Consider the following 11,737-nt stretch of genomic DNA (forward strand, 5'->3'; position numbering starts at 1 on the left):
GGTTTAAGGGATGAACTTCCGCTGGGGCTTAGTTGCGCGTGCAACGGAGTGAAGCGTTGAGGTGATCTTAGTATGTAGGGCTCAATTGTGGTTAGGGACCTTCCACCTGGACCAAAGGGTTAGGTCTATAATTAGGAAGAGATTTATCACTTGGAATCCCTAGAGCTCATTGCAACTCTATGCGAGTGCGAGGTGTTGAGATTGTTCAATTTCTCCTCCGGTACATGTATAGAGTTAGGCATAGTTGACCTTAGATTTGGGACTATGTAATTAAGGACTTCCACGACTCACCATTGCATTGATTAGGAAGCATAATAGAGGGTTCTTGCACTTGAAACAATTATCCTAGGCGGAGCATTATCCGGGTACCCCATCTTTATCGATCGCCTTACCCCCTCTTTTACTTTTGCTCTCTTACTTGTTGCTTTTATTGTTGAGAATTGAATCATTGTCACACTCATCATCATTGATCTTTCACATAACTAAGAATCGAATTAAGTATTTTTATTCCCTACTCCCTGTGGATTCGATACCCGCTCACCCGGGATTATTACTTCGACAAACCCGTGCACTTGCGGGATATACGCAAGGGGACCTTGTTAGGCCACATGGTTGGGCACACGTCTACATGGTAGGTTATAAGACTTTTTTTTTTGTCGAATCATCATTTGGAAGGTCTTGCATTTGTCACATAGAGTAGGGACATGGAGGTATGATTGCCTTTATGCCCTTCCAACTAGCAAATTGGCTTGAATCCTCTTGGAAGTTGGCACACACCTCCACATACATGAGCTCCTCTTGTGTCTTGATCCTTGGATTTCACAAGAACTCCCAAAATGCATCTTTATAACCTATCTTTGCTTTTTTTTTTCTTCCTTCAAGGCATTCACAACCTAATTGCATAAAAGAACACCAAATACATTATTTGAGACATAAACTATGGAAAAAATGATTCTCAATGCATGTAAAACATATAGAAAAATATGTCTACTTAAGCACTTATCAGAGGTCTTGAGGAGGTATTATTGTCTCTTGACACTTGTTGGAGTGGATGAGTAATTAAAAAAAATCTCTTTTAAACAGTCTTGAAAGCTCACCATGAGGTCTCTTGATACTCATGGGAGTAAAAAGAGTTGATGAAAATTTTTTTTTATGAAATCCTCTCTTAAAGCTTACTATGAGTCTCTTTGATACCCATGGGAGTAAAAAAGAGTTGATGAATTTTTTTTTATGAAAACCTTTCTTAAAATCACTATGAAGTCTCTTTGATACTCATGTGAGTAAAAAAGATTTGATGGATTTTTTTTTAATGAAAAACCTCTCTTAAAGCTATTGTGAGGTCTTTTTGATACTCATGGGAGTATAAAAGAGTTGATGAATTTTTTATGAAAACCTCTCTTTAAATTCACTATAAGGTCCGTTGACACTCATGGGAGTGAAAAAGAGTTGATAGAATTTTTTTATAAAAAAACTCTCGTGAAGCTCAGTATGAGGTCTATTCACACTCATAGGAGTTAAAAAAAAGTTAATGAAAACTTTCTTCAAAGGCAACTATGAGGCCATAATCACCAAGCTAAAAAGAGCCTTCCAATGTCTTTTTAGCAAAAGAGGCAAGAGCGTCAGCCAAATTGTGCCCATATAAAAAAATTGAAAAGCATGATTGAGAAAAAAAAATTGTCTAATGTCCTTTTAGCATTTTTTGTATTCTCGCCCATGTTCATGTACTTGTATGCTTTGTTTTGAAATCAATAAAAATCAACTTTATGTTTGTCTAGTCATTTCTCATTCACACTTGTTTCTTAATTTGAGGTTCCCACGATAGAGTCTGGGGTAATTAACATTCGGGGCTTGCCCTTAATAGAAGTCATGGACTTGCAAATCATCTAAAATATAAAAATAATTAAAATTTAATTTGCCGATCGACCCTAATTAAAGGTCTGGTAAAAATAAAGGACCCCACACACTTAAAAAACCCTTAAAAAGCCCAAAAAAGAACAAATCAACACTGGTATATATAGTATTGTATACAAACAAAACCCCTATATATATATCATTTTTTTTAACTCATAAAAATCTTAAAGACAAATAAATAATCTTAAAAGTATTGTTATCTTTATTTTATATATGCTGGGCCAACACTTACACATATACTATATTGCATTAATATATATAACATTTATAATATATTTTATGAACCTTATTTAATACTTATTTTCAATTATAATACTATCATGAACATATAAAAAAACTGATAAGACTCTATAACACTTGCCTCCAGTTGCTCATTCAAATTTCTTTGCACTTCAATTTGACATCTTAACATTTTAGCATTTCGAATTTCTCTGCAAAATATAGTTATATAGTATTAGTTAAGTTTAATCATGCAAATGACATAAGTAATGCAAAGCATTTGAGATTGTCAATATATTATCTCAAATTGTTTGACAAAACAAATTAAATTAAACAAATATAGGTCAAAATTAATATGTGTTTCATTATTCTTCTTTGAAAAATTAGCAAGTTAATTATAACACAATGCATGTTGCTAGGGTGAATATATATAGTGAGTAGTTCTAATATATGCTAAACAAAGGATGTGGTAAATATTTAAGGAATAGTTACTTTTCCGAATAATCTTTTGATGCTTCTGTAGATGTAGTTTTTGAAGTAAATTTGTTCTTCTTTAGATCTTTTGTTTTCCTTTCTACTTTGCATTCTTTTAAGATTTCTTATCTTCATTTGTATTATTCTGTTACATGTAGCCTCTCCTTTACTGATAAAATAAAGCAAGCTCTTTGTCATGATGGGACCTAGGCATTAGAAAACCTAGGGGAAAAAAATGTAATATAATGTTAGTAAGATGATTTGCAAAATGACATTGTAAATTATAGTTGAATACTTGTTTTAAGTAGTATATATATGTCATAAGATAAAAAAAAATATACAAAATATAATAATATCTCATCAGAGAAGAAGAAGAAGAAGAAGAAGAAGAAGAAGAAGAATCAATAAACAAACTATTCCTTTCAAAACATGTGTAAACAATTACACATTATTAGTTTTGCTAGTGTGGTTTGTGGGTTTAGAGAACACTCAAACACTCATAGAAATCTCACACAAACCAAAACAAAAGGAGACACAAGAAATTGGTAACCCAGTTCGGCGTCAACTCGCCTATGTCTGGGGAGCCAAGCCCGAAGATAAACTATCCACTTAAATATGTGAAAATACATGAGTACAAGCACTTTGTCACTCGCACTCACAAATAAAGATCATTACTCTCTCTAGATTGTTTAGTGCCCACACTATCTCTAGCTTCAGTGTCACCCACAATCTCAGAGTAAGGTAGCTTATATAAACACCTTAACGTCCCAAAAATAGCCCATACCTCTTTTTAGAATCTCTGCAGCTACTAATATTAGAACCTTCCAAAATTAGTTGTTGCAATTCCTGTTGTAACTCAACTTGCAACATGGCCCTAACTACTGACTTAAATGAGTTTTGGTTCCGTTGCGAAGCCACCTCAAGACCCATCAACCTCCCTGTCATGCTTAGTCTAAGTCTATACAGCCAAATCTCCCGATCCCGACTACCAGCAACTAGCCTACGTCACCACGCAGTCCCCTCGCAAGGAGCGCACGACTTTGTGTGTCTTCATGAAACTATCCAAACTTAATCTTCAATTCACCCAAGTTTGGCCTTCAAATCTACCAATAATAGGTATTTCTTAAATTTGACATGTCTTCAATCTCCAATCATATTTATTAAGGTTCTTCAATTCATACTTTCAATAATCTTCAATCATACCATTGATAGGCATTTCTTCAGTTAGCATCCATCCATTTCTTCAATAATCGGGAGAACTCCAATCAAACACACAAAATGGGGAGAAATTGAAAAACTCCAACAATCCAAGGTAATATGAGTATTCTAAACTTTGTTTGAGAAAAAACAAAAAGGAATGTAAGAAGAATTAAAAAAGGTATGCAAAAAGGTTTGATATGATTTGATTGGGCGGTTTTTTTTCACACCGTTTTTAAGGGCAACGATAGAATTTCATAACATGGACCCAGTCTTAGTGATCTACAGGGGGCAAAAAGGAAGTGGAACAATAACGAAAGGGTTGTCTTAGGTATTCAAAACTCACAAGGGCTATTTAGGAAGTTTTGAAATTCTTGAAGGGTAAACAGTAATTTTTCCTTATTTATATATATATATATATATATATATATATATAACCCAAAAATGTTTGTGCTGTTGTAGCTTTTCCAAATTTTATATTCCAAGCGCATCAATGCTTTTATTAAAAACATTGTAAAGTCATATATCTAGTGTTTTTGCTTTCATACCCTGTAAAAATTGATAATTGCTAATAACTTTCATAAAAACCATACTATTTTCACACATGCTTCTATAAAATCATTTTTAAAATTTTACAGGGGCTTCTGAGCAATAGTTCACTGGATGTAGTTTCGTTTTCCTCTTTTCCGACAAACAAGAAATATTATCGTCTTCTTCGATTGAGAGATCAATTCAGAGAGGGAGAGGGAGACGATGAGTGGGAAGGTAGTGTGCGTAACTGGGGCCTCCGGCTACATCGCGTCATGGTTGGTGAAGCTCCTCCTTGATCGTGGCTACACCGTCAAAGCCACAGTTCGTGATCTCGGTATCAAACCCTAGCTTCTCCTTCTTCATCTCTATTATTTTTCTCTCCAGAATCATGGTCTCTTGATTGGTGATAATGGCAGTGATTTCATCAGTTTTTTTTTAATTTTTTTTTCTATTTTTATAGCTGTACATGTTGAGGAAGTGTGGGTTTATCATGCATCCATGGTGTTTTTAGCCATTTGTAGCCAGACATGTCCAATAGTTACCAATTTGAGTGCTTCATTTCCCTTGTTTTTGATAATTTTTTTGTATTTTTTTTTTTTTTTGCCCTAATTTGTTAGTTTCATTTTATGATCTGAATGGTACTGTAAATGAGTGGTTTGTTTACTTTTAATGGCTGGTGTTCACTCTGTTTCATTGTGACTGGGTATTGATCTTTTAGGTGATCCCAAGAAAACTGAGCACTTGCGTGCTTTGGATGGAGCCAGTGAGCGGCTCCAGCTGTTCAAAGCAAATTTATTAGAGGAGGGTTCATTTGATGCTGCGGTAGATGGTTGTGAATGTGTTTTCCATACGGCTTCTCCTTTCTATTATGCTCCTGTCGATCCACAGGTTCATACTGTTCTCACATAGCAATTTTATTTATTTATTTATTTTTGATGCTCAAAGTATAAATGCAAACCCGCACAATTGAGAAAAATGGCAAAATGATTCCTTGAGTAGGTTGTGACTCAAGCTTTACGGTTTTACCGCAGGTGTTCTTTGAGTTCTTGCCAAATCATTCTAGTCATTTAAATAAATTTCTGTGTGTATATATATCTCATATTTATTCCTAAGTGGGACAACCTACAGATTGCCAGCTGATTAAATGGGCGGTTGCTGGTTTTCCTATGCATGTCATATGTAGAACACTGCTTTTACATGTCATGATGTGATTGTTGCATATGGACCTATGCTAAGTTAGAATATGACAAGTTTCCCTTAACTAAACTGTGTTGGATGTGTTGAAGAACATGATAGTCAAATTTCATCATCGTCTAATCTTGTTTATGTACTGGAGTCCATTTATTTTTGGTAGAATGCTTATTCTTTGGTGTGATTTTATGTGCTTGTTCAATGTATTGGAGACTATCAAAGCTAACTTTCAACATCCTTGGTTACATACCGAGTTTTCATTTCATGCTGATTAATTTTATCATTGGCTATTGTTCTCTACTATTTGTTTCATTTATTAAGTTTGCTTTTCAAATAATTTCACCCTTTAATTGTTGGGATGATTTTCAAATATGCTCATGTCAACAATTTCAAGCTTCAAGATTTAACCAGTATTTCAGAGTTTAAATTCAGTTCCTTTCACCTTTTTTTTTGTACTTTTTATCTACCATTTCAGGCTGAATTTATTGATCCTGCAGTGAAGGGGACCCTTAATGTTCTGGGTTCTTGTGTCAAAATCTCTTCCATCAAGAGGGTTGTTGTCACATCATCCGTGGCTGCTGTTCTATTCAATGGTAGACCACGAACTCCTGATGTGATTGTTGATGAGACATGGTTTTCAGATGCAGAGTTTTGCGAGTGTGGAAAGGTATGCATTTGTTTCACATGCCAATGGAACTATTTTTTCAGTAGCTAATATGTATACATATATATATGTGTGTGTGTATCTCCCTCGGACTTTCTTCTCATATCTTGTGTGTACCTCCCTCGGACTTTCTTCTCATCTCCAGCTAGGGCTCAAACAAATGTCTTCCAATATTTTGCAGGGGTTGATCATAGCTATTGTAATATTTCAATTATGTCGTTCATGTAATTTCCTGTGTTATGGGCAGATTCTGTTCATAAACATCTGGGAATCATGGTGTCCTTCACAAGTAAAAACAACTCGACCTTTTTCATACTTGGGTTTTATAATTGATTCTATTTTCCAGCCATTGCGTTAAGAAATCAGCTTTAGTTCGTTTGTGAACTCCTAAAAATGTTGCTATAACAACTAGATCACCAGTTGCTTTAAGGCTTTTAGCAAATACACTGGTACACAGTACCATTATGTTTGTACTACAGTTGTAAAATGGCTTACATGAAGTATTCCAAGTGAGTTTAATGGAGATTAGGGCCAGCTTTTTTATTATTATTATTATTATTTTAATTAAGCTAAAGCTAGTTGATGCTTCAAAACTTGAGTCTGAGTGAAGCTTGTTCAGACTCCAAGGTGTAATATTGGTTTAATTTAAAAACTGTAATTAGCAATTCTATAGAAAGTATGAATTTCACCTAAAGGTTCTTGAATATCTTTTCTCTTTATCTATTGCATGCCATTCTTGTATGCAAAGAGGTTGAGTTATTTTGTTGTTTTTGACAAATATGTTTGTTTTATGGCAACATAGTCCTGCATGGTTCATCTATGCATATATCAGAAATGCATGCTTGTATAGTGAATTTGTGTTTGTTCAGTTTTTTCTAACTAAAGTGTTCTTTAAATAAAAAGAAAACATGAACTGAGCTGGCGATAAATATCAGGACATGTTAGTTTTCAGTGAGAATATTGTTATCCACTGGTTATGATATCTCTAGATCTTAATGATACTATTAAGATAAGGATCTAAAGTTGACCTTTGGCCATGTTAGCCCTTTCTTGAACATGAAGCCATGTATAGGTTTTTCTTCCTGTAGAATGTATATATTTTTATCTTGTCTTGATACTTGTGATAACTTATACTACTGTTTCAAAGGCTACTTGGCATCTCTAACCTTTATGCAGCACACAGGGTTTATCTCTTAGAATTTGACTTTGGTTTGGTCAAGAATAGACTTGAAAGCTAACGCACCAGTTTACTAAGTTCATGTACACTAACAGAAAGTGCACGGCTGTTCACTTATTTATTCATTGACTGTACTATATCATATATGGCAGAAGGCTCCTGATATATTACTCTTCTCATATAGGGTCAACTTACTATTGGAATATTTAATGCCATTGGTGTCATTTAATACAATAAAAGGACTATATCAGTAACTTAAGACTGTGTGTTTATAATTTGAATACTTGAGCTGACTGCACATAAATCAGCCAAAATACTACTAATTGAAAATTGGAACACTTGTCTGATTCAGTTCTAGTTAAGCTGTTAACATAATGCCAGCTAACTTGTCCACATCAGATGGAAGACTAAGATTTATCTATATGAATTTAACTAATATTTAGTCTTATTTAATTATGAACAAATAGATATCCGAAGTATATAATGATTTAGTAATTCAATATTAATTTTGTGTGGAATTTTGAAGTCAAACTCTCTTGTAGTGAATCTCTATTGAGTCATTGACGGTCATTAATTCTGAAGCTCTGATAGAAACAATCTGGAAACTTGAGGCCCAACCAAAGGTTGCTGAATACAAGAGTTTCATGCGCTCTTTTCTGCTTCTCCCTTTCTTTTATCTCTTCCCTCTAACCCAGTACAGCCACTTTCCCTGCAATAATTGCCTTATAATGGTTTCCTCCACTTCCTGTTGCCTGTAACCAACTGAATGGATTACTGTTTGTCTCTTCTGGAATTTATTAGCAGCTTTGTCTCTTTTTGGCTAGCATCCTCCAAATTGTTAATGTTGCCATGCTTTCTTATTGTATAGTTTTGCATGATTTACATTTCTATTTTACATTGATGAAAGAGTATATTAATATAATTTGCACATTTTCTAACATCATAGTTTTCTCTCAGATGTGGTATATGCTATCTAAAACCCTTGCAGAGGAGTCTGCTTGGAAGTTCTCTAAGGACAATGGCATTGAAATAGTCACAATCAATCCATCGATGGTCATCGGCCCTCTTCTGCAACCAACTTTAAACACAAGCTCTTCTGTAATCCTGAACTTGATAAATGGTATGTAGTTGGTAGTAATTAATTTAGGAGCTGGGTCCAATGATCATTGCAGTTTTAACTTAACTTTTACTGTTGCCTCTGATGCAATATTTGCTTTTTAGAGTTCTTTCCTATTAATATGTTACGGCTAGCCCATAAACTTCAGCAAGAATTACTAATTTTTATGTCAAATTGAAACTTAGAGTGATAATTCTACAACAATTATCAGAGGTATCTGAGAATCTGTATTTGAGTATGAGGTCTCGATCTTTGCATTTTTGGCTTGTTTGAGAGAAAATAGGCTACAGCTTTTGGTCCAAGATGTCAAGCAAATATCTTCCAGTGCAGTGATCTTATCGAATTGTGGAGTTCGGAAGAGGAACTTATATGAAATACTGTCACTACTCTTTAAAGCAATAGGACTTTTTGTTTTTAATAGAAATGTAGACTTTGCTAATCTCTAAAGGATAACATGGAGCATTTTTTCAATGCGTTACTGATATACCGATGCATGGTAACAAATTTTTGGTTAGGACAGTAATTATCCTTGTGCAGATCGTCTGATGTTTCTTTTGATGTACATATATAATAGACATGATCAAATGTTGGCTAATCTATTGCAGGAGCTTCTACTTACCCAAATTCAAGCTTTGGGTGGGTAAATGTTAAAGATGTTGCATTGGCACACATCCTTGCATTCGAGTCTCCCTCAGCAAATGGAAGATATTGCTTAGTTGAAAGCGTTGCTCACTTGTCAGAGCTCCTGAAAATAATTCATGAACTTTATCCAACTCTTCAACTCCCACAAAAGTAAGTTACTCTGATAGAATTTTAATTTATATCATTCTCTCATTCTAGATCACATACTAGTGTTCTGAAATTATTTCCTTTGTGATTCTGATAGTATTTTTTTTGTAGGGTCCTAGTCTAGCATGCTTCAAAAAACATCTTAATCTAGACCAGGAGCCTTTTTCTTTATAATGTTTATTGGACATCTTTGAGTTGTATAATTTTATATGATTCTCGACTAAACAAGATATTTAAGTTCTTTAAGGTTTCATATTTTAATTTTTCAATGTTATCTTTGGATGTTATATCTGAAAAATTGTTTACATTGGCAGGTGTGCGGATGAACAGCCATTTATGCCAACATGGCAGGTCTCAAAGGAGAAGGCAAAAAGCTTAAGTATAGATTACATTCCTCTTGAGTTGAGCCTGAAGGAGACTATTGAAAGCTTGAAAGAGAAAGGGTTTGTCACTTTCTAAACAATAGTGTTTGTCCTCTCTGGATTGTAAACGTGTGTGTATATAGTTCTTGATGGTGTTGTAGAACTCCAGTTCTCTGTTGTGCATGGCCAATAATATAAGTCTTATTTGTTCCATTTCTCTGATGTAATAACTAAAAATAAATTTTGCACATATTACTACATAACACAAAATGAGTAATGCAATTTGTGCCAGACAAGTTTCCTGAATACCATTTGGCATCCACATCTCTCACATTGCCGTGATCCTTGAAGCCACCTTCCTTTGCGGTGTCATGACCCTTAAAGCCACCTTGCTCTACGACTTCTTCGCCCATTGTGCGGTCCATCCTTCAACATGCCTTTTGCCCGGTATCCTTCCAATTCCACTTTCTTATCATCTTCTCCACCATGTCCATGTGGTCACCTTTGTTGTTCACAACTTTGATGCAGCCCTGGTCCAAGGTGAGATTTCCATTGTCTGGATCAATCCCTTAACTACACCTACATCTGCCTTGCCAACCTCCTTCCTATACTTCATCCACTGTTTCATCTATCATCCATCTTGATTCCAATTTTGCTGCTGTGAAAGACCAGACCATGGATCTCGCCCAAAGAATGGCCATCTATGCCATTTAGTAATGCTATTCAAATAACTTTTCGGTCTGAATAGCATCGCTTATATATATATATATATAAGTCAATTTCTAGATAAACTAATACAGTATGCCAACTTTACCATCAGGACTTTGTACGATCCTCTTTAGAGGCATGTTTAAACCTCAAATTTTTTAGAGCCCTGTATAATTTAATTGAGAAAGGATTCCATGAAATCGGGATATAATGACAACTTATACCTGCATCCAATCAGTTTTTGCCACGTTAATTTTTTTTAATAATTCATTCACTCTTTGCTCCACATGATAACCAATTTTATTTTTTTAATTCATTTTGTTTTAAAAATCATAACATTATCTTTAAGCTAAATAAAAATCCTAAATTTTAGGGTTCTTATCTACTTTGGATCCTGACATCGCATCACTCTCTGGTGATGACATTTGCGACTACAAGATCCATCCGGTTGAATGGCGTCGGTGTCTCCGGCTAGCCAAAAGTCAATTGGTGCTAGACCCATCTGGTTGAAATGATCCGTGCTAATGTTGCAAGCATGCTGACTCTAGCCGTTGTCTACTTGGAGAAGGGCTTGTTCTTATCAACTATACTGTGGGCTACATCTTTGAGTATGATGAGAAGCATCCCGAGAGATCTAGGATTGGGTTCAAGGAAGAGCTCACCCCTCTCCTCACTTTATTGGATCCCTCTACTCCAAAACCAAAGCAATGCTATTTGATCCTCTCCTCTTCTTATTAGCTTTATTTCATTTTCCTTATGCGCTTGATCTTATTGAATTGATGGATATTATATGATATATTGCGTTGATTTGATTTGAATTTGTTTAGTGTGTTGCATTTTGTTTCATGGTAAGATGCATCAAGGACACCTAGGTTTAATGGATTGAGTGATTTGGTTTCAGGTTTTCATTTCTCATGGTTGATGGTGGATTGGCTTTCAAAGGACAATGCTGGTTATCAATTTGTAGATTTGGATCTTGGTAGGAATGTGTACATATAAAATAACACTGAAGTTTTCAGTTGAATTAAATAATATTTGAGTTTATTATGCATGGTTTTGATGGAGTTGATTAATGGCGTCCTTTTTTTTTAGTTATAATTGAAATGATGATGTTCTAGATTTTATATTATTGTGATTATGATCATTTCTGTACTTCAAAAAATTTACCTGCATTTCAAGTTGTAGAATTCTCCAAGTTTGTCATAAAAAAAGAATAAGGTAGCATCTCCGAAATCTAACATCGAAATGCATTGGCTAGCAAATTGTACTGCCTAGCTCACAGGATTATGGACACCAGACATATTAGCTGTTTAGGGTTTTCAATGTAGGTTGTGTTAATGCCAATGTATGTATTTGTATTTAAGTATTTTATTTATGTTAGTAATTTTGCAAGAGTC

At 34.7% G+C, this 11,737-nt stretch overlaps 1 protein-coding gene across 1 annotated transcript; it reads left to right on the forward strand.

The window, feature by feature from the left end:
• Positions 1-4,453: 4,453 nt before the first annotated feature.
• On the forward strand, positions 4,454-9,845 carry LOC120263719 (phenylacetaldehyde reductase-like). Its single transcript, XM_039271691.1, has 6 exons — positions 4,454-4,666; positions 5,051-5,220; positions 5,999-6,190; positions 8,322-8,484; positions 9,087-9,273; positions 9,585-9,845. Exons 1-6 carry the CDS (start codon positions 4,555-4,557, stop codon positions 9,727-9,729), a joined length of 969 nt encoding a protein of 322 aa, XP_039127625.1. The 5' UTR covers positions 4,454-4,554; the 3' UTR covers positions 9,730-9,845.
• The last annotated feature ends 1,892 nt before the right edge of the window (positions 9,846-11,737 follow it).

Source organism: Dioscorea cayenensis, chromosome 6 (assembly GCF_009730915.1).
Source record: "Dioscorea cayenensis subsp. rotundata cultivar TDr96_F1 chromosome 6, TDr96_F1_v2_PseudoChromosome.rev07_lg8_w22 25.fasta, whole genome shotgun sequence".
Classification (NCBI taxonomy): Eukaryota; Viridiplantae; Streptophyta; class Magnoliopsida; order Dioscoreales; family Dioscoreaceae; genus Dioscorea; species Dioscorea cayenensis.